General features: G+C 37.9%; 1 protein-coding gene across 1 annotated transcript in view; it reads left to right on the plus strand.

The window, feature by feature from the left end:
• CABCOCO1 (ciliary associated calcium binding coiled-coil 1) overlaps positions 1–23379 on the plus strand; it is a 167483-nt gene that overhangs the window by 32118 nt on the left and 111986 nt on the right. The window contains exons 2-3 of the mRNA XM_074236306.1: positions 5765–5868; positions 8171–8340. Of these exons, the coding sequence (XP_074092407.1) occupies positions 5765–5868; positions 8171–8340 (274 nt within the window). The remainder of the gene's footprint in view (positions 1–5764; positions 5869–8170; positions 8341–23379) is intronic.

Raw genomic sequence — 23379 nt, forward strand, 5'->3', positions numbered from 1 at the left:
AACAATTGCTATCTCATTTGATCCTCACAACAACCCTGGAATTTAACTGCTATTTTCTCATTTTATAGAAGAGGAAACTGAGGCAAAGAGTAGCTAAATGATTTGTCCAGGGTCATACAAGTAACTATTTGTGTATTTCTCTATGTGGTCATTGACTTACAGTAGCAAATCACCATCACGAGATCTTGTCCTACTCCTATGTCTTTTTTGATACTAACAAAATCATATTTATTTATTTTTGTCTTTGTATTTATATATATATATATATATACTTATATATTATGTGTTTATATTGACTTTTAGCCATCACTTTGTAATTATTCAGTAAGAACAAAATAGAGAAAAATTTAAACCTCTGAGGGACCTCAATGGTGAGCCCAGTCAATTCTTTTCATCCTCTCTCACTTGCAGATGAAGTAACTGAGACCCAGTGAAGGCAAATCATTTGCTTAAGGTCACACAGTTAAGATGCCAAAGTATGATTCCTACCCCTTTTATGGGATTAGCAGGGGTGGAGAACATCAGGCTTAGAAAAATCATTTGGTCTGGCACTGCCAAGGTCATTTTATATGCGACTCAAAATTCAATAAATCTAGGAGTTTTTTAAGGGTGAATTAATTAAATATTTGACCAAGTTTGGCCTGTGAATGATGTCATAAATATTCAGGTACCCAAATTTATTCTGCTCTTAGCCAAAAAAAACGGTCCCCCACCCCTGGATTATATTAGGGATCATAATTTAGAGCAGAAAGGGCCATAGAGATTATCTAGTTCAACCCCCTCCCTCATTTTCAAGATGACATTGAGACTCAAGACTAGGGAAGTGACTTGCCCAAGATCACAAAGCTAAGAAGTGACTGAGACAGGATTCAATCCCATGTTTCAATTCGGTTTTCTTTTTTCTCTTGCATAGCGACGCCTCCTAAAACAAACCAAAAATTCAATTCCATCATTAGAGCATCAAACATTACAAAATACTAGAAAATCAACATCGTTTCATGTTCCAAGAAGTTTAAGAAAAGTTCTTTTTCTTATTATAATTTGGACTATAGGAGCATTACATGCTTAACCAAGCTGAGTCAAGGGGTTGGTTTCATGTAACCAAAAGACAGATGAAAAATAATATCCATAATTTTAATAAAGTTTTCACTTTTCTTCTTTTTCTTTCATGTTGTTTCTAAACTCAACTCACCCCACCCTGCCCCAAATTAACAGTAATTCCAAGAAAAAGCATATCTAATTCTGAGTTTTATAGTCCACTTTCAACATTCGGTGGGTTGGACCTACATTCCATTTGGAATGTCTACTTGAGATGTATTTCAATGTTTGACAGAAAAATACAATAGGTTTCTGGCAATGAGCCAGCTTGGGATATCAGATGCCACTAAATCCTGCCATTAGAGAAATAATCAAAGCCCGGGAAGGTGTTGACAGTAAGGTACATCCTAGTTAGGTGGTGCTATAGTCAGGAAAATTCATCTTCAGTTCAAATCCATCTTCAGACTTACTAGTTGTATGACCCTGGGTGAGTCACTTCACCTTGTCTACCTCAGTTTCCTAATCTGTAAAATGAGCTGGAGAAGGAAATAGCAAAACATTCCAGTATCTTTGGGAGTCATGAAAAATTAGATGCTACTGAAAATGATTGAATAACATAATTTGCTAATATGTCCCTTCTCAGGAACCATCATGAGTTTCACTTTGTTTTCTAATTCATTTTATTTTTATAATTAAATCAGTCAATAAACATTTATTAACACCTACTATATGCTAGAGACTATGCTAATTACTGAGAGACAAAAAAGAGGCAAAAGAAGTTCCTGCCCTCACAGAACCTTCAGACTAATGAAGAGGGCATGCAAACAAATACAAGCAAAATAAGTCATACACTGAATAATTAGCCAATAATTATCAGAGAAGAGACACCAGAATTAAGGGGGTTGGAAAGTAAAAGAAAAGGAAGAAATGTCCCCTTGTAATAAGAACTTTAATCAAATTATCTTAATGCAATTTCCTTTTTAAAATAAACTAGAGAAAAATGGTAGAATTCAAGGAAACAATCATATTACTAGTCCTGGTACCAATATAATCTATGTTATGTTCAGTCATTTTTTCAGTTGTCTCCAACTCTTTGTGACCCCATTTTGGGTTTTCTTTTTTATTTTCTTTTTTCTTGGGGATGGGCAAGGCAATGGGGTTAACTGACTAGCTCAAGGTCATACAGCTAGGGAATTATTAAGTGTCTGAGGCTGGATTTGAATTCAGGTCTTCCTGACTTCAGGTCTTCCTGTCTCCAAGGACAGTGCTCTAACACTGAGTCACCTAGTTCCCCCCATTTGGGGTTTTCTTGGCAAAGATATTGGAGTGGTTTGCCATTTCCTTCTCCAGATCATTTTATAGATGGGGAAACTGAGGCAAATAGGGTTAAGTGACTTGCCCAAGGTCACACAGCTAGCGAGTATCTGAGACGAGACTATGAGTCTATGAGACTATGCTGTCCAATCTGTCCCATGTGAGCAGCAATAATGGAAGCCACTAGATGTGCAGTAGATAGAGCATAGCAGGAAGACTTGAGTTGTAATTACTAGTTGTGTGACCCTGGGCAAGTTATTAACCTCTCTGATCTTGTGCTTCCTGCTCCATATATTAACAGTTATTAGTAATGGCAACACAATATGAGGCTCAAATACAGCTTACTAGATTTATAAAACACTTTAAAATAGTAGATTCTATTAATATCTAAGTTACCTTAGTGGAGAGAATTTCCACACCAGGACTTCCCCAGACTGATGAAAGCAAAGGAAATGGTTCAGTGGAGAAAGCACTGGATAACCTGCCTCTGCCATTGCCTGCCTCTATGACTGAACCAATCACCTGTTCTTTCTGGGATTCAATTTTTTTCCATCTATAAAATGAGGAAGTTAGACTAGATGACCTCTAAGATATGTTCTAGTTCTGTGCCCTGATCATGTCCCTGATGCTTACAAAAAAAAAAATGATCAGTTATTTTATATGTATTGAAATGTAAACCATACCTCTATTTTCAATCAATCAGTCTCCCAGTTAACATTTTTCAGGTGTCTACCATAGGTCAGCCTCTAGGAATCCAAAAGAGGCAACAGACAGTTCCCACCCTCAAGAAACTTATAGTCTAATGGGAAAAGCAACATGCAAACAAATAAATACAATCTACTAGAAAAATGTACAACATCAAAAATTTTTTCCATATCATCCTTACTATTATTTCTTTGAATTATTTACTCCTGGACTTAAGGGAATGATTGAGAAGGCAAGCTGGCAAAGGAGCAGTGGATGATCCTGGAATGAAGGAGATCAATCAATCACCTTTCTCTTCCTTTACCAAGAGGGTAGGGAACTCTGATGGGCAATAAAGGGGGCAGGGGTTGTGACTGAGAAAAGAGAGGGCACAGTCCATCCACTGAGACATTCCGAGTTCAATCCAGATTGGGGCAGCTGACTTTGGACTTGACTTTTTGAGTTTCTATGAAAGAGGATGGGGCTGCTGCAACTGGCTGCTGTCTGAGGTACAAGTTACCTATGATCAGAACCACAAGAACAACATAGAGACCAGGGCCAGTGTTTCCCTTGGCTGTGGGATGAGGCATATGAATCTGAACCATCCTGGAGAGTAGCAGAGTGGAAAAGTTACTGATTCTGAAACAGAGACAGGGATGAGATTGTGAACTGGGAGAATATTGCTTCCCTAGCACTCTCTCCATATTTCCTTTTCTCTAGTCCTTGATCTAGTGTCAGGGTAAAGCTGTAACCTGAATCATTTTCCATGAAATATGGATGCAAATGGATGAATGTCCTTCAGTTATCTCAAAGTGTCTAGGAAGGCAATCAGGAGAAGGTTTAGGAGACAGCTGCATATGGATCCCTTCGTGTAGGAACATTCAATCTACTTCCTTTTTACTTTATTCTGTAATATTTTCAGTATATGATATTCAGTTCCATCCTTATTTTTGACACAGATAGTCAGAAATCAGTTCCTCCTTGAAGATACCTTTCTTGTTTCCCCAATTCTCCCTTCCCAATCAAATCATCTTGCTGTTTTTTTGTATATGTGTATGTTTTATTTACTTATGTACAGAGAGCACAACTCTACTATATGCTAGCCTCTGGGGATGTAAAAAGAGGCAAAAGACAGTCCCCTCCCACAAGAAGCTTATAGTCTAATGCAAACATGCAAACAAATATATACAAACTAGGGGAAAATATGCAACCCCCAAAATTTACTTTACTGGTTACATTGTTTGAATGCCAAATGTAAGCTTGCCAAAAAAGGCTATTTTATAAAGAGTTCATTCACATGGTGTTCAAAAAAAAGCAATATAACATCACTTTCAAGTTCTCTCTCAAGACCTTTCGAATGGCTTGTGCAGCATGGGAGACACTAGCACAGGATATCCCAGCATGGTATGCCCTCATCAGAAAAGGCACTGGACTCTACGAACTAAGCAGCATTGAAATATCTCAAAAAGCAAACAAACCACAAGATGCACAAATTTAGAGCATCCAACCCAACTGTTTACAATGCCATTTTGTGCCCAACCTGTGGTAGGGCATTCCGAGTTCATATTGTTCTGATCCACCTTAGTGGGACACACGGCAACTTGACTCTAATAGAGTGATGTCATTTTGGTCCTCTTTGAGAATGAAGGACAACAATCAACCATCTACTTATCTGTAAAATAAATTGGAGAAGGAAATGACAAACCACTCTAATATTTTGCCAAGAAGACCTCAAATGGGGTCACAAAAAGTCAGACACAATTGAAAAATGACTGAGCAACCAAAATCATATCTGTATTCTTCTATTGGAACATAAGCTGTTTGAAGACAGTGTTTGCATTTCTATTTGCATAGTCATTGTCTACCATACAACGAGGCCAAAGTAGGTAAATAATTTTTAAGTGATTAATTGATTAATACATAATAATACCATACTAACTCCCTGACTCTTAATTTTTCTAAACATAGAAATGAGAGAAGGAAACCCAGACAGGGTAGGAGCTCATGAGCTAATTATAGTAGTACATTTTATATTTTAATGTTTTCAGGAATATTTCATTTTGTCCCTTTAGATTGACTTGAAACCCTGTCAACTGAAGTTAGTCCAAACTACTTCTCTGGAGTCTGGGTATTGCAAGTTGTATGCCATCTGATGGCATCTGATGAGAATGCAGTAGCTTTTGGGAAATTAGTATAATGTTACGGTGTCTTCCGGTCAGCTTATGAAAGACAAAACTCAAGCCACACAACCTCAAGAGTCCTTGAACTCCTTGAGGTGGAGAAGAAAGAATCACAAATGTCACAGAAAAAAAGGGCAACATACTTTCAAGATTCCTAAGAAACAAAAGGAAGATTAGAAGAGAGTCAAGGATTTACTTAAAGCCATATGGCTGGTCAAACATAGGGTCATAGTAGAATGACTGTTCTGATTCTTAGTTTATGATCCTTTCTCCCAAACTGAAGGGTTCAGAAGAGAGGTATCACATAAATCCAGGGCTAATTAAGGGGATTCTTGTTCCAACTAGCATAGAAATGACCAGTGTTTTAGGAGAAGTTGTTCTTATGTTTCTTTACTGAAAGAATAGATCCAAAAAGGAAAAAAAATAAAAAAGAATAGATCCAAACTCTATTTCAGTACATATGGATTAGGTCTGTACAACTTGATAGCAGAATAGGCTCTGGGTCCAAGTGGGTACTGAAATAATCTTCACCATTGTCTTTTTCCTAGAAAATTCCAGACAAGACAGACTCTTCAAAGATCCTGACTTCAGATTTCCTTTCAGATCCCCAAATCAATGATCTGCTAAATGAAAACATACATGGGGTTCAAAAGTGAGTATTTTAACACTGGAATTCAATCTAGCAACTTTCCCAGCAAAGGAGAAAATTGAAGGGTCACAGTTTTCAAGGCTCTCTAAAATAATTATCCAGTTTCATTCCAATGTCTCACACTCCTTGCCCCATAAGGAAGTTCAAAAAAATTAAATGTTGCATAAAGCATTTTGCCACAAAGATTATAAAAACATGTCAGGTTTTTTTTTTAACATCCCTGCAATCCAATGAGATGAAATTGGTCACAACCATACTTTCTGAAATAAAGGAGAGCCTTAGAGTGTCTCTGCTATTCTCTAGAGGTATACAAAGGAAAGAAATCTGATCATGGGAAGGGTAGAGAACCAAAAGTCAAGAAAGCTGGGCCACAATCCAGGATCTCCCACTGCCACTCAATTCAGCAAATATTTATTAAACAATTTCTTTGTTTAAGCACCCTAGGCCAGGTGCTGAGAATATGAAAATCAAAAATTACTATTTGTCCAAGTGTTTTCACTTCTCTTCTGTTCAGATTCTTCCTCTCTGAAATGAGGGGATTGGGATTAGACTTCTAAATTCCCTTCTATCTCTAAAAACCTATGAGTCCATGAAATAGGGAACAAAATCATAAAAGGAAGTAGACACTGATGAAAGTTGGCCACAAGCCGGGACAATGAAGCTTGTGTCTGAGTTTGGTGTATCCAAGGCTACCCGTGTCTTCACTTCTGGGGAAGAATGTGGTTCCCTTAGAAAAATACACATTATCTCACCAATTATTCCAGGCATTTTTCTTCAAGGTTTTGTATTCCTTATTCTAGAGTTAGTTGTTCCCAAGTTTGTATTTTTTTTAATCAATGAATACTAATTGTACAACGATGATCATATGTGAAACTGTGAAATTATTTTGATGTTTAAAAGGGCCCCTTGTTTTAATGATAACTAGTAGTTTCAGCACCTGGGGCAAGTGGCAGCTATATGTGTATGTAGGAGGGTTTGAGGGGGTGTGGGGAGTGTCATTTAGATTTACCTATGATGTAAGCTCTGGGCAGAAGAAATACATTCTAAAGAACCACAAAGTTTCTAAGTTATTAAAGGATGAGGAAAGGCCCCTGAACTGAGTGTATTATTTCTGTTTTGAGGGTTGGGAGGAGGCAAGGGAAAAAGTGCCCCCTGGGATAAGGCCATGACCACTACCACTTTCTTTGTTCCTTTTTTAAATTATACTTAAAAGTAGTTTTTCCAATTATGTGTAATGGTAATTTTCAATATTCATTTTTATTAGATTTGAGGTCCAAATATTTCTCCTTCCTCCCCCCCAAAACAGCAAGTAATCTGCTATAGGTTATACATGTATAATCATGTTAAGCCTATTTCCACATTAGCCATGTTGGAACACTACCACTTTCAATATTGGGGAAGCAGAGGCAGGGAAGGCCAGAGAGAAAGTGTACCCCAGGTGATGCTGTTCACATTTTCCTAATTCTTTGCCCTAAAGCAAAGACTTGATATCTACCTAATTATCGTTGGATTCATCACAAACATTTGTTACGTGCTTACTCTTTGCTATCAAACCCTGTGCTCCAAAAGGCTGAGAATTATTACCAGAGAAGAAAATTTGAATAGGTTAATTCCTAGAATCCTAAATTTGATACTGGAAGGAGTTTGGGAAGGCATCAAATCTAGTCTGATTATTTAACAGATAAGAAAACAGATAAGAAAACATAATGGTTAAGTGACTTTTCCAAGGTCACCCAAGTAGGAAGGGGCAGAGGTGAGACTCAAAGTCAGGTCTTCCAAGTCAAAATCCACTGCCTTTGTTTAAATCATACATCATCTATGATTCCTGTCTCATCACACTCAATTTGGATCAATGTACAACATGGAAACAAAGTAAAGACTGACAGATTACTTTCAGGGGAGGGGGGGAGTAAGATTGGGGGAAAAATTGTAAAACTCAAATAAAATCTTTAATAAAATAATTAAGTAAACAAACAAACAAATAAATAAATAAATAAGCAAATAAATAAATCCTACATCATCACTAAAGTAGTCACGAATTGACATACCTGGGAGAATTTGCAAATTTACTCTCCTCTCCCCGTTTTGATTAGAATTTTCTTGAAGCCTTCCAATTCTTTAACCAACCAAGCTCAGAACAGTAAGTGTTGAAGGCAGCAATGAATGACAGATACATCAACTTGGTGGGAGCCAATATCATGCCATTTAATATTGCAGGATCCCTCCTTCACAAACAACAATTAGAGGTTGCAGTTTGACTCAACTAGGCTTAGACTTAATTTTCATGATTCTCTTTTGGTTACAGAAAACTGGAAGAGTTCTTGAACTTCCGGAAGCTTCCTACTTCTCTAAAGGAAGCCATTCTTCTTGATTATTATACATCCGGATTCTGGTGGGCCAGAGACAAGAACTTCACCGTTCACCAAGTGTCCAAGTTTATGACTTTGCTAGACAAGTTGCTGGACAACCTTAAGAGTGAGTAGACCTGCCCCCTTTCTTCAAAGGAGCTGAATATTGGCCCATCTTCAGAATTCATTTTTCTTAAAAGTATTTCCTTATTTTATTGAAATTCCTTCTTTAAAATGATACCATTTTCCCTTGCATGCAGGCAAAAATGTGGTTCTTCTCCCTCTTTCTTAAGGATTAATAAAACTCTGGATAAAGCTTAACAAGAGAAAAGTCATCTTCGAAATCACTCGATTTCATGTAAAAATGTGGGTTCTTCACTGTCTGAGAGTTCAAATTTTTCCATTTTTTTCTGCTTTTGAACTCTTTTTATCTATTATTTGGAAGGGTTATTGGTATATCTCAGGATAAAAGATACTGGGCTCTGCCTGGGTCCTCCTAGGGTCTTTGGGAAATGACCTGACCTGTCTAGGCTTATGTAAAAAGAAATTTTGTAGACCTCTTGATGAAATGAGCAATTGAAAGGATTTTAGAATCGTCTTTCCTGAAGATATTTTAAAAATAGAACAGACACTCATCTCCTTTTAAGTGCAGAATTATTCTGAGGAAGAGAAATGGACTTGATGAACCCCTCAGGTCTTACTTGCTCAGTTGGAAGAAGATATTCCTACCATTTCTCCTGCTCATAGACCCTGACGCTTCACCACTACAGAAACCTGAAGCAGAGGAAGATTGCCATGACTATCCCATCCACTCTGGGTATCCTTTTCTACCAAAGACTGGGCAAATGTCATCCCCGGGGTTCTATCCCTTCCAAGTCCTATGATGGATAAACTAGGAATCAAAAAGATGTCAGTTCAAATCGTGCCTCTGATGTCCTATAGCAGAGTGATCCTGGGCAAGTCACTTCACCTCCCTCCCATCGCTTTCTTCATCTCTAAAATGAGGGAATGGGGTATACTTTGTGATCTCGGTTCTAAATGTATTATCCAATGGGCCTTATTTATAAAAGAGGAATTGGATTGGATGACCTCTAAGGTCCCTGTCAAATTAAATACATGACCCTCTGATACTTGGCATTCCTGGATACCCCATCCTAACCTCTAGGTCTCTCACAGGAAAAAGACAGAAGGGGTTTCTTTCCTGGCTCTACCCTTTTCCTTATGCTCCCCCCCAAAAAGGCATAGTTATTTTAAAGAGGAAGTTTCTGCAAGGTACTACATAGAGAGAAAAATAATGGACCATGGGGTATGGTAACATAAAACCTAAATAGTTGTCTTTTCTTTCGTTTTCTATTAAGCAGTTCCTCTTATGACCCACTCTCCAACTAAACACACACACACACAAACACACAAAAGAGTAAAATCCTTACCATATAACTGCATAGCTGAGCAAAACAAATCCTAACATTAGCCAAAAAAATGTGACTTCCTTTCTGAATTTTAAGTTCACCTTCTCTTTGTCAGGAGTTGAATGGTAGGCTTCAAATGCATTCTTTTGGACTTATGATTTATCATTGTAGTGATCAAAGTTAGTTTCTTTTTTAGAAAGATTCAATTTATTTTGAATTTTCCACTATAACATTATTATTGTACAAATTGTCCTCCTAGTCCTTTCATCTCCCTCTGTATCAGTTCATAAAGGCCTTTCTAGTTTCCTCTGAAATTTTCCATTTCATTATTTCTTATGTCACAATAATATTTATTATATCCATATACCGCAATTATCTCTCTCTTCACCCAGTAGGAGGACACCCCCTTAGTTTTCAATTTGACGCTACAATGAAAGAGCTACTCTAAAATATTTTGTATGTATATATACATTTCTTTTTCTCTTTCTCGATTTCTTTGGGATATGAACCTAGGCATGGGTCAGAGGGTTTATACAGTTTGGTAACTTGCTGGGTATGGTTCCAAATGACTTTCCAGAACAAGACCAATTCATGCTTCCACCGTACTATCTCCATACCTGTTTTCCCTTCAGCATTGGACATTTTCTTCCTGGGTTCCTTTGCCATTTGGATGAATGGTGGAAATTCAGATTTGCTGGAATTTGCATTTCTGTAATTATTGGTGATTTAGAGTATTTTTTCAGATGATTATTGTTAGCCTGGATTTCTTCCTTTGAAAAAGTTGTGCAAATCCTTCAGCCATTATTCTTCTAATCTGACTAAAGTCAGATAATTTCCACCAGTTTCTTATGTAACATAGATGAAAACCCTTTATCAGAGATATGTGTTGTAAGGCTTTCCTCCAGCTAGGAACAAGTAAATTTTCCACAAATACCAGACTCTGAGTTTGACCATTGATCACATGCTTTTTGGCCCATTCTTAGCTTTAACCTGCCCAACTTCTATGCCATTCATGCCCTTGAAAACAACCCAATCAGACCTAGGTAGGTGGTGCAAGGGATGGAGCACCAGTCCTAGGGTCAAGAGGACCTGAGTTCAAATCTAGTCTTAGACAATTATCACTTACTAGTGGTGTGACCCTGGACAAGTCTTTTAACCCCATTTGCCTCACAGAAGGAGAGAAAGAAAGAAAATGAAAGAGAGAGAGAGAGAGAGAGAGAGAGAGAGAGAGAGAGAGAGAGAATGAACAAGAAAGAAGGGGAAAAAAGGAAGGAAGGAAGACAACAAACAGTACAATCTTGATTTCCTCCTATTACTCCCTCTGAAAAGAATAAACTATGTCATTCATTCATTCAACTAGATTCATTTAATACCTTCTCCATTGGGGGTACCATGTAAGTACTAGCAATATAAAGAAGAGAAAAAAATAATTCACTGATGCTAAGGAGTTCACATTTGAATGGAAGAGATAGCAGGCAAACAGCTATGTACAAATATGATCTAGGTGGGATAAACTGAGAAGAACACACAAAGGGAAGGCATCAACACTGGGAAAGACTTCTTGAAGAAGATAGAAGTTTATCTGAGACTTGAAGGAAACCAGAGAAGTTAGAAAGTGGAAATGAAGGGGGGGGGGAGACAGACAGAAAGAAAGAGAGAGTCAAAGGAGGTGGGAGACAGAGGGAGAGGGGGTGGGAGAGAGTAAGTTCCAGACGTGGGAGACAGCCAGGGAAAACACTCAGGGACAGAAGATTGAGGAAAAACAGACCAGAGTCACTAGATTTCAGAGTATATTGAAGGAAGGATGTAAATATAATAAGACTAGAAGGGGATGAAGGGCAGAATGAAAAAGCCCAACAGGAGATTATGTTTTATCTTGAAAGCAATGGGGAGCCAATGAAGTTCATTGAATGGGAGGTGGACTATAGTTAGACCTGAAATTTAAGAATAATGGAGGGTGGGGGGAGGCTTGAGGAAGGGAGTCCAAGCAAACCTTGTGATTCTGATGGAATTCACTTATGGGCATCCAGGGCCAAGAAAAGGTCCTCCCTCCTACAGATGCCCCAAGCCAGTGCAACCTTTTCTCCAGAGTCATCAGGTACTAGCTCAAGACCCTGGAAAGATTCCTTCCCACCTATCCCTCTCTTCTTTGCAGACCTAGCTCAAGCTACATCTTTATTTAGGAAGGCTTTCCTTAATCCTTCCACAACTAGTGTCCCTCTCTCCCTAAATGACTTAAATTGAACTACTTTATATTTTGAAATCATGCTTCATTTGCATATTTACATTTTGTGTTTTCTTTCTCGATAGAATGCAAACTCCTTGAGAACAGAAGGGGTTTTTTTTGTCTTTGTACACACAGAGTTTACTTTAATAAATGTTTGCTAACTACTCCTACCCAGATGGTCTTTCATATTAATATCAAGCTATCTCCCTTGACTTCAGGCCTAGTGTCTACTTCTGCCATTTTATGGACACATCATCAGATCATCTGGGTCCCCCTAAAATCTATCCCCATCATGGGCACTTAGACACATTTTTTTTTCTTTTGAGTGGTCTTACCAGACTGGTCATCCTTTGTATTTCTGCCCATAAGGCCTTGGGTCCATAGGTTCAAGGTTCATGGGTCTTTTTGAAAGTAGAACCCCATGATTCTCCCCAAATGGTTTCTCCTCTGCACTGATCCCCATCCTGGAGCTCTGTCATATCACTGAGGATACTGAGCCATTCAAGATGGCCTTTCCTTGTTATCAGCTGGAGATCCCTGACTTGACATGATGTGTTTTGGGGGGCATATCCAACAGCTGACATGCTTTCAGAGCCCACTAACAAAAACCACATGATAATAAAGCTTGCACTGCCTTCCTTAGTTGTCGTGAGGAAAACACACTACAAAGATAGATAGCCCTTTCACCTAAGAAATGACTTGACATGAATGACAAGACACCTAGGCTGGCATCCTAGTTCCCTTCCTCTTCACCTCAGTTTCCTGATCCACAAAATGAGAACAATAATACAAGCAGTTAATGACATAGCAGGGTGATGGTGCATGCAGGGAAGAGATGTCTGAGCTATATTTTAAAGGAAGCAAAGGAAATGGTTGAATGAATGAATGAATTCCAGCAGTGTATGAGATCCCCTAGAACCAAAACGGGCTCAGATATCCCTTTGGACTCTGATGGTCCATTCCTAAAGTTAATGTCTACCCCAATATCTCAAAATTACTTTAGACCTGATTCGTATATATTACTGTTTTTACTTCTTTGTGTACCTGGTTCCTCTACACCCCCCTCAGGAAACTATAAAATCCTTGTAGTTGGGGAGCTCTTTGATTGATTGGAATCTGATAAACATTAAGTAAATGTTTGCTGAATTACATTGAATCAAATCAGAACCCTTCCACAATACCTAGAATATAACCAGCTCTTAATATCTACCTATTAAGCAGTTATTAAGAAGAAATGAACTGAATCCAATAAAATCCCCAGAGCCCAGCATGTGACTTATACATGGCAACAGCTTAACAAATTCTGGTTAAAAAAATAAATGAATAATTTCAGTCACTAGTCAATAAACATGTATTAATAAATAATAAGAGATAATATAATAATGAGGCATGATAATATTATGTTTTAATATAATAATGAATAATATAACATATAAAATAATAAGGAATGATATGTTATAATAAGGAATAATGATTTTATAAATATAATAAATAATAAGGAAATTTAGGTTTTAAATTTGCTCTAAATCACTTTATTTTGTTTTTGCAAAGTAATGGGATTAAGTAACTTGCCCAAGGTCACACAGCTAAGCAATTATTAAGTGTCTGAAGCCGGTTATGAACTCAGGTCTTCCTGACTCCAGTGGTGGTTCTCTATCCACTGGGCCTAGCTATCCCTAAATCACTTTTTTCCCCCATGAAAAACACACCTTGTATTTTGTGTTTTACCTTCCATGACAAGCCCTGAAAGTAGTTCAGTAGCACTGTTAAATCCAGACATATATCCATCCAGTAAAGAGTCACTGAAATCTGGGCACTTTTGCATGTCTCTAATCAAAGCCGTATTTCTAAAAGTGAAGTCAAAAGGTGAAATTCATAGATTCAAAATCAATGATTCTTTTTTCTTCCAGTTTTAAGAAGTGACCATTGGACTGGGTTATGGTCAGTTTTGTATAAATTTTACCAAACACTCAGCTTTAGTAGCATTTAGTCAGATGGACAAGAGATAAAAAATTATGAGAACAGTAATCCTTCAGTTTGTTAAGAAATGAAAATCAAATTAGTCTGTCATTAGGATAAAGACTAAGAGGAAATCTATGTGTGAACTGGAAAAGTCCCATATCTATATAAAAAAAAGAATTTTGAGCATGAAGATTGGTTTTTCTGTATGTTGGGGGTCAAATTTATAGTAACAAAATAGAGGAAGGGGTTGAGAATTTTCAAAGAAAAACCTACTTGCAAGAGTTAAGTCTATATTTCAGATGAAAGCAGTCCTTTGCAGATAATTGTTTCAGTTCTCCACTGAGATCTCTCGTCACCTTGGTAATGTCTAGCTACCCAGGCCTTTGTCTATCCATCACTCTTTGAAATCCATTTACAAATACATTAAAACTCCTTGTAGTAAAATAAGAGACCAATAGATTATATTCTTCTTTGTTCCTGATGGGTCCTTCTGCACCTCCTGAAATTCCAGCCTCCTTCAAGAGCCAGAACAAATACCAGCTTCTTGATGATAGCTTTGAATTTCCTTCCCCTTCAGATTAGAAAGGAGATTGTAGGGTAACATGGAAAAAAGACTGGTTCTGTCACTTATTAACTTGTGTCCTTGGGCAAATCATTGCTACTTTCTCATCTGAAAAATGGAGGGGGCACCATTCAGTTTGGAACCCGTGATCTTTTCATATTCAGTTTTCCTGAAGGACTGAGTTTGTACCTCTCATTTAAAAAAAAATAAGCTTTAAATGATATTTTTGCTGTATTTTATCATTATAATTTCCCAAATATCCCTCTCTCTCCTTCCCAGATGGCTATCCTGTGTGTTAAATGCTATTTTTTCAGAGAAAAATAAAAGGAAAAGAAGAGGGGAAAATCAACCTAAATGATGACTATTTAGGAAAAGTCTGAAAATAGATGCACCTTGTGAACCTCCCGTCTCTACAAAGGAATGATGGGGGTATTCTCATATCTCCTCCTCTGAGTCACTCTTGTTCTTTATAATTTTTGTACTTTTCATTTTCCTTTTATTTTATTCGATTGTTTAGGTGAGTGTGGGCCGATCCTTTTCTTTTATATTGTTGTAGCCATTGTATATATTATTTTCTTGACTCTACTTATATCCCTTTGTTATCTGATATTCAGATAAACCATTTCATACTTCTCTATATTTCTCACATTCACCATTTCACAGTAATATTTTATTACATTCAAATATCACAGTTTGTTTAGCCATTCCCCAAATGGTTCAATTTTCCACTGAGTTCCCATCACCTTGGCAATATCTATTTACCTGGCCTTTGTCTATCCATCACTCTTTGAAGCTACTTTGTTTCCAATTCTTTGCTAATCACCAAAAAAAACCTGTTTCTGGTAGAATTTTGATGCCTATGGGAACTTTCTTTATATCAATGCCCTCCTTGGGGTATAAGACCAGAAACAGAATCTCTGGGACAAAGGGTGTGGACATCTGAGACACTTTGGCAAATTTCAAATTACTTCCCAAAATGGTTTTTATCAGTTCACAATTCCAATAACCATGTAGTTGTGTGTGTGTCTATCATTCCATAATAAGCCCCCCAACTTTGAAAACTGCTATTTTTTGGTCTTTACCAATTTGCAAGGTGTGAAGTGAAGTCACAGAGTTATTTTGATTTGCATTCCTTTAGTTACTAGTGCTTTGGAACATTCTTCATATGGTTATTAATAGTTTCCAATTCTTTTGAAAATTACTTGTCCCTATCTTCTGGCCATTTTTGTACTTCTCTTGTCCACTCCTCCTGTTCTATTTTGTAATATAGTTCTCAGCCTGCTCAGAACCCTAATTCCATTTTTATTTTTGTTCCTATTATAATTCTCCTACTCAACAGTTTTCTACAGACAAAGACCAGATTCCAGTGACCAAGCTGGCTGTTTAGTTATGACTCACACCTAATAAATGCTTAAGCAAATGTAGGTGGCTAAATTTAGACCAACAAATAGATTATGTAGGTAGAGGTATTAAATTTTGTAATGTAAGGTTGAAAGACTTTTAAGAGGCCAGGTGATGGATCCATTGCTCTTTCCCTGCTAAAACCACATCTGTAGTATTGTGTTTGGCTCTAGATGACACATTTTAAGAAAAATATTAATGTCAGAGCTATAACAAGTCTGTCCCATTTTTCTCTATCAATTTCCTATCTAAAAATACTTTAACTGAGAATGTCTTCATATTTTTCCACCAATTATCTCTTTATAAGACTAGAATACCTGCAGTTATTATTAAGATAATATTAAGATAGTAATATTTCTTCCTAGGGTTCTTTTATTTGTGTCAGTGGTCAATTAGAAAGCCTGGTGATTTGAGTCTCATTCAATAAACATATAGGAAAGACAAATAGAGAGGTAGAAGGGGACAGAAGGGAATAAGTATTTATTATGCACCTACTATGTGCTAGCTTCCTATCTCCTCATTGGGAAATCCTTCACGCTTTCCATTTAGTTGGAGAATGGGGTTAGAAGAAGAATCCTTCTCCCAGTTGGTCTAATTACCCTTCCACATCCATTAAACTGGAGGGTCCTCGTGAGCAGGGACTGTCTTTTGCCTTCCTCTGGGTCCTTAGTGCTGTGCTTAGAGATTGGCACATAAAAGTTAAGTACTTTCCAAATATTATCTCATTTGATCTCCTCTCCCACCATGGCAGGCAAGTGCTACTGTGATCAGAGATGAGAAAACTGAGACAACGACTTGTCTAGGATCACATAACTAACGATACCTGAAGCCATATTTGAACTCAGGTTCTCTTGAGGGTACAGTTCAGAACTCTCTGCTAAACCACCCAGGTTCCTCAGAGTTTCAAAGAAACTACAACACAAGGATAGAGGCAGAGGAAGAGACTACTTAAATGGCAACTGTCAAGTACAGGGATTCCTACAAAGAAATCCTTAGATCAACACATATGTACATATAGACACATAAACTACAATCTATATTGTGTATCAAAATGACTCCTAAATGGAGAAATTAGAATATTCAATAATAATCTTATAATTATGAGACAGATTTTTTCTGAAAGAATGACAGGGAATAACCTTTACTGAGTCTATTCATTCCTAGGATTAATTCCTCCCATCTTGCTACAAGGTCTTATGGACTTCCCAACTGCAAGAAAAGGACAAAGAAACAGAGAGTCAGAGAGAGGGGAGAGAAAGAGGGAAGAGGAAAAGGTAATAAATGAGGGAAAAGGAGGAGAAGAAATAATAATAATAATAATAATAATAATAATAATAACAATCTTCTCCCAACCTAAAGAACAGTAATCTGGAACTCTTGAAGTCCTAGAACTACTTCTCTTCTGCTATTCCATTCAGGTCACAAGTCAGTACCCAAACCTTCTCCTTAACTCCTTCCCCAATTCAAGGTTAGAGGTAATAATATCTTTGCTTTTTTCCACACTCTACCAAAGCAGTCAATCACTGAAAGCAGTGTTTCCTTTTCCAGGGAAGGAATCCATTTCAAATCTCATGGATCTCGCGCTGTTCATAATAGAAAGGTACCTCCTCAACTTAGTCAATCTGATTAATTGGAGAGGAGGGTACCAATTTTTCATGAGTACTTCCTTTATTCTGAAAATAAATGAGGGAGAAGGAAGATATAGCAGCTTCCTTTCATTCTTAATAGATAGAAAGTGTCAACTGTCAATTATATTACCAGAATTTGTAAACAGGTAGTTTCCATACATGCTGCATCCCAAGGATGGTTATCAGAATGGTGAAGAGATTAGAGACTAAGCTATATTAGGCTCACCTGAATGAGTTGTAGATATTCAAATGGAAAAAGAGGAAACTTAGATGGATCATGATAATCTTGTTGCTGTTTAATCATTTTAGTCATGCCCAACTCTTCATAACTCCATTTGGGGTTTTCTTGGCAAGGATACTAAAGTAGTTTGCCATTTCTTTCTCCAATTCATTTTACAGATGAGGAAACGGAGACAAATAAGGATAAATGACTTGCCCAGGGTCACACAGCTAGTCGGTGTCTGAGACCAGATCCTGTGCTTTGTTTATTGTACCACCTATGTGCCCTTCAGGATAATCATCAAATAGTAATGAAGTGACATGTGGTCAGTCATTTAGTTATGTGCCAACCTCTAAGCAAAGCACTAAGACCAAAGATAGTCCCTGCTCACAAGAACCTCCCAGTTTAATGGAGGAGCCAGATGTAGAAGAGTAATTAGATCAGTTGGGATAAAAGTTGTCCTTCTAACCCTATCTTCTAACTAAATGACAAGAATATAGGGTTTCCCTGATGAAGAAATGGAAGTTGGCTTGGCCCCAGAGACAAGAAGAAGGACCATTAAAGCAAAAGAGGCAGAGAATTTGATAGTTGTCCAAACATGGAAAGTGCTACCTGGGAAGATAATGAGCTACCTGTACCCTGAAGGTCTTCAAATGGAGTCAGAATGACCACTCTACAGCAGTGATGTAGATAGGATTCCAGATCAGCTACTCATTGAAATGTGGTCCCTTCCAACTCTGAAATTCTGTGCATCTGTGAAATCTCTTCCTTGACAACATCACGAAAAAGAGAAGGCAAAGAAGGACAATGAATACTAACCAAGTGGGTTAAGTAGAATGGAAATGACTTTTCTAAGGATATTTTGGGGACAAAGAGGATCCTCAGTAGAAAACTGACCAGCCAATAGGAAGGAGAACAGAAACCATGAAATTAACAATAGTTTGTGGGACTACAGAATTAAATTTATTTATGTAATAAGAACAAATTAGGAAGTAATGAAGCCTTGCTTTTTTTTAATGGCTATCAAGAAACAGGTCATGGAATGCTGAGAAAAATTGAACATATATAAAATTAGCAACACCAGAAATCCTTCCCGAGGCATCATGAGTCTTGCTTTTGAGTTAGAGACGTATAATGCGATGTGACAACAAAGAGGCTGTTCAGGGTTGAACGTTATTATCAATGCACCACTTGTCTTATCTCCCTGAGAGCAAGCAGCATTTTCTCTCTCCACACATCTAACAACACCTCTCTTGGTTTGGACCAATTTTGGAACAGAATAATGTAAGCAAATTGGAAAGAGCGAGAGAGAGAAGGGGGGGGGGGAGGAGAGAGGGGGAGAGAAGTGAGAGGGAGAGAGTGGTAGAGGGAGAAAGAAAGAGAAGAGGGAAGGAAGGAGAGAGAGGGAGAGAAGTAAGAGAGGGAGGGAGAAAGACAGAGAGAGAGAGAGAGAAAGAGAGAGAGGAGGGAGGAAGTGAGAGAGAGAGAAAGGGAGAAAGACACAGAAAGATAGAGACAGAGGAGAAAGAGGGATATATTTAACAAATGGAGTGATTTGCCATTGAAATATAGCTAGGCATGATCTTGGATAAATGAAGAACAAAATTCAAATGAATAGAAATTCTAAATTATTAGACAAAAAGACAAAATCCGCCATTCCAAATTGGCCAAATATTACTCTTTTAAGATTCTAAGTGCTCTGCCCTTCCCGACTATCACTTCATATAGACTAGGGACATTAGGAAACTGACTGGTTCCACCTCTAATTTCTGACCATCAAGTCTTTCATACCCTATACTCTCACTAACTCACACATTTTTCTTTATTCATATTTCTGTGGCTTTTAGTCAAATGACACTGTCCCTCTGGACTGTTCCATGTCACCATGGCAACTATGGCAGTTTCTATCTTAGCACCTAACACAATGTTAGATACACATAGTAGGCACTCAATAAAGTATTATTCATTGATTCATTGATTCATTGATTTTATTCCTTTAAATGATTATAATACATCAGTCTTGTTGAAACACCTTCTGGTATCATGATGAACCTGGGTACCTCTAGGTCCCCAATAACCATAAAAACAATCTCCAAAACAGCTCATATTTAACATAACATTTTGAAGGTTTACCTTACAGGCTACATCAGAGGCTATTTGGTGACACCATGGATAGAATGCTGGACCTGGAGTTCGCAAGATCTGGCTTCAAATCTTACTTCAGTCTTACTAACTGTATGATATTGGGCAAGTCACTTTAACTCTGTATCAGTTTCTTCATCTGTAAAATGAAGATAATAATAGCAGCTACCTTGCAGGATCAAACAGGTTTATGCTTGAAAAGCTTCTTGTATAATAAAGCTCCTGGCTCATAATAAACTCCATATAAATATTAGTGACTTCTATAATTAGTCTCAGTTTTCACAAGATGTAATGGACACAATAATCATCTCCTACAATTTTTGTGAGGATCAAATGAAATAATATGTCTAAAATGCTTAGTCCAATGCCTGATATATAATTTGTATTATATAAATACTAGCTACTGTAATAATATAACTATATAAAATTTATTATATTAATAATAGTATTATACATTATTATTAATATAATAAATTGATATAGTATTGTTATAATAACATCATTATTATTAACCTAAAGAGACTTTGTAGATCAATTAGCCCAACCCCATTCATCCAATGAGAAAACTGAGGACCAGAGAGGGAAAGTCAATTGCCCAAAGCACTGTGCCTCACATATATCATTTTAATGTCCTACAAACACTTTGTTATGCTTGTTGAGCCTGGGAGGTAGATTTTATAGGTAGAATTATCCCAATTTTATATATGTGGAAACTGAGGTTCAGTTAGGCATGATCACATAGCTAGTGAGTCTTAGAGGCCAGATTTGAACCCACTACCCTATGCTGTGTCTCAGAGGAGTTTCATAAAGTCTGCAACTCTCCCTTCCCTCTCCATCCACCATGTCCTGGATCCCTGCTATCCCCCTCTTAAGCCATGTTGTTTTAGTGGAGTCTGTAGTTGTAGTTTCTGGAACTGATTCAAGGGACTGGGAAAACTGATGTGGTCTGTATTTCTCTACTGGGGAGAAGAGGGGTAGCACCTACTAAAAGAGTCAACAAACATTAGACTCCTACTGTATACAAGGTGTCTTAGGATAACATGGGGAAGACAGAGATGAGGGCTTAAGAGTAGAGAGACCCTCCTCTTAAGGGGCTTACTTTCTCTGGAACATAGGAGGGAATAAGGGAAATGTTGACAAAAATCATTAGTATGCAGATCGGTGAGTCATTAGACAGCTTAGGAAGGACTGTCTAACCTCTAAAACTCCCATCAAAAGCTCAGCATGTATATGTGGCCCCTCTGCCTTTCACCCTTTTTTCTTCTGCACAAACATTTGAGCTAAAGTGGAGAAGGCGTTTCCATTTTTAACTCTCTTTGCTTTGCTTAGAACTGACTCAGAATTATTCTTCCTAGGCTGAAACTTTATATCACTGGCCTCAGTTCAAAGTTGATTTTTGAAGACTTGAGCAAAATCCATTTAGCTGCTCATAAAACCACGGGAAAGTAAAAAGTACAAATGCATAGCTAATCCAGAGGGGAGGGGGGGGGGGATGAAAGGATCCAATTTTTTTTTCCCTTTCTGGCAAAAAATATTCAAAGCCCTCAATCTCAACATGGCCAGAGTCACTAGGAAAGAATGCAATCTCAGGGAGCTACTCCAAGAAGGAAGGTGATGTAGGCGTAAGGAGAAAACATGGCCTATTGAAATCATATGTAACCGGGGTGCAAACCCAACAGCAACCAAATTGAGGGTGCCATCAATGGAGAAGTGAGCTCTTGATGAAGAGATGCCACATAGTCATGACTGTACATCACTATGCCAAGAACCCAGAACTTGGGTCAATGTGGGAATTCCTATCTTCAAGTCTATCTTCAAGTCAGTTCAATTCAACAAACATTGATGAAGCTTCCTAATGTATATCAGCAACCTTGGAGTTAGGATGACCTTGGTAAAGTCCTGCCTCTGTCACATGCTAGCTGTGGGCCCCTGGGCAAGTCAATTAACTTTTCAGTAGTCTAATAACCAAGATGATAAACTTCTTAATAGTTGCTGGTAATCTGCACGGAGGGAGAGAATTTCCTCTCCTGGGTAGTCCTTACTCCAGTAAAAACACAGGTAGAGACCAAATAATTGAATAAATTAATTGAATGAAAGAATGCATAAATGAAAACCATACAGACAAAAGTAAATATGATAGGTACTAAACTTGAGCCTGAGGATACCAAAATCTTATATTCTCCTGAAGGGAAGAGTCACATGTTTATGAATGAGTAACAACAAAACACAGCCAAAATGAGCATTTCAACTTGTCTATAATAAAGTCTTAGAGAAATACCTGCAGCACTGAGAGGAACATGACGCAGCCCTCATCACACAGGATAAGAAGTGTCATTTGAACCCAGATTCCTCCAACGACAGGACTGTAGTATGCACCTAAGATTTCACATCCCATTCATGACTGCCCAACTTACCTGGCTCCCATCCGTATATCCCTGAGACTCCTCCAAAGAAAGGGTGGCTAGATGGAGGAAAAACATACATTGATGGAGTCACAGATTCATCCAAGGAAGTGCCAAAGCACAGAGCCATCAATGTGGTACCAGAGGAGCAAAGAGAACCCCCAAGAATTTCAAACTATGAATACCCTCTGGGCTGTTGTATTAACCTCTCTTCATTGCAATGCAGCCAAATCCATACTTGACTTGACCTAAGACAATGGGGGGAAGGAGTCCAAGTAAAACAGATAGTGGGGCTGCATGAAAATGGCAGCACTGACACATTTAGGTCTTGGCCACAGATAGACCGATTCTCTTGGATAAGAAAGGTAGACCGCTTTGTTCCCACCCAACTCCATTGACTCCTGGGATCTCTAGGGAGGAATTATGAGACAAGTAGATCCTTTGAAGGTGTTTGTTCCTATCAACTTGAGGATAAATCCCATCCCTGTCAGTTCTTTGTTTTGAGGTTCAATTTCCTTGTCTATAAAATGAAGGATCCGGATAGACGGCCTCCAAGACCCCTTCCAGTTCTGAATCTGTGACTCTATGTCCAGGATTTGAAAGCTGTAACATTTAATGAACAAATGTTCCTTAAATATATACTATATGTCTAGCCCAAGTATGGATGCTGGAAAGTCTCTACAAAATAAAATAATGTTTTGCCCTAAGGAACTTCCACCCTACTAGGGCGGGGAGTGAATACCTGTGTGCAAATAAGTAAATAAAACAGATACAGAGAACAATACACAATTGATTCAAGGGGCAGAAAGTCCTAATAACTGGAGATCAGGAGAGACCTCATGGAGCTGGGCTTGAAGGAGTTTAGAGGATTCTTTGAGTTAGAAGTGGAGAGCAAAAAAAAAAAAGTAGAGAACATTCCAGCCATGGGAACCTCCAGTACAAAGAATTGGAGGCTGGAATTGGAGCAGGGAACAGTTAAAAAGAAAAAGAAAAATAGACAAGGAAAAAATGGGAATGAAGAGGATTAACATGAAATAAGTCTGAAAAAGTAGATGGAAGTCAGATTGTGGGAAACTTTAAATGCCAAAATGAGGTCTTTGTATTTAAATTAACCTAAATTCCTAGGATAAGACTCACATCCAAAACATAGGTTTTGCTACATAAAAAGTGGGTAGGGTCATAGGGCTAGAGCTGGTCAGAGACCAGCTAGTCT

Source organism: Macrotis lagotis, chromosome 4 (assembly GCF_037893015.1).
Source record: "Macrotis lagotis isolate mMagLag1 chromosome 4, bilby.v1.9.chrom.fasta, whole genome shotgun sequence".
Classification (NCBI taxonomy): domain Eukaryota; kingdom Metazoa; phylum Chordata; class Mammalia; order Peramelemorphia; family Peramelidae; genus Macrotis; species Macrotis lagotis.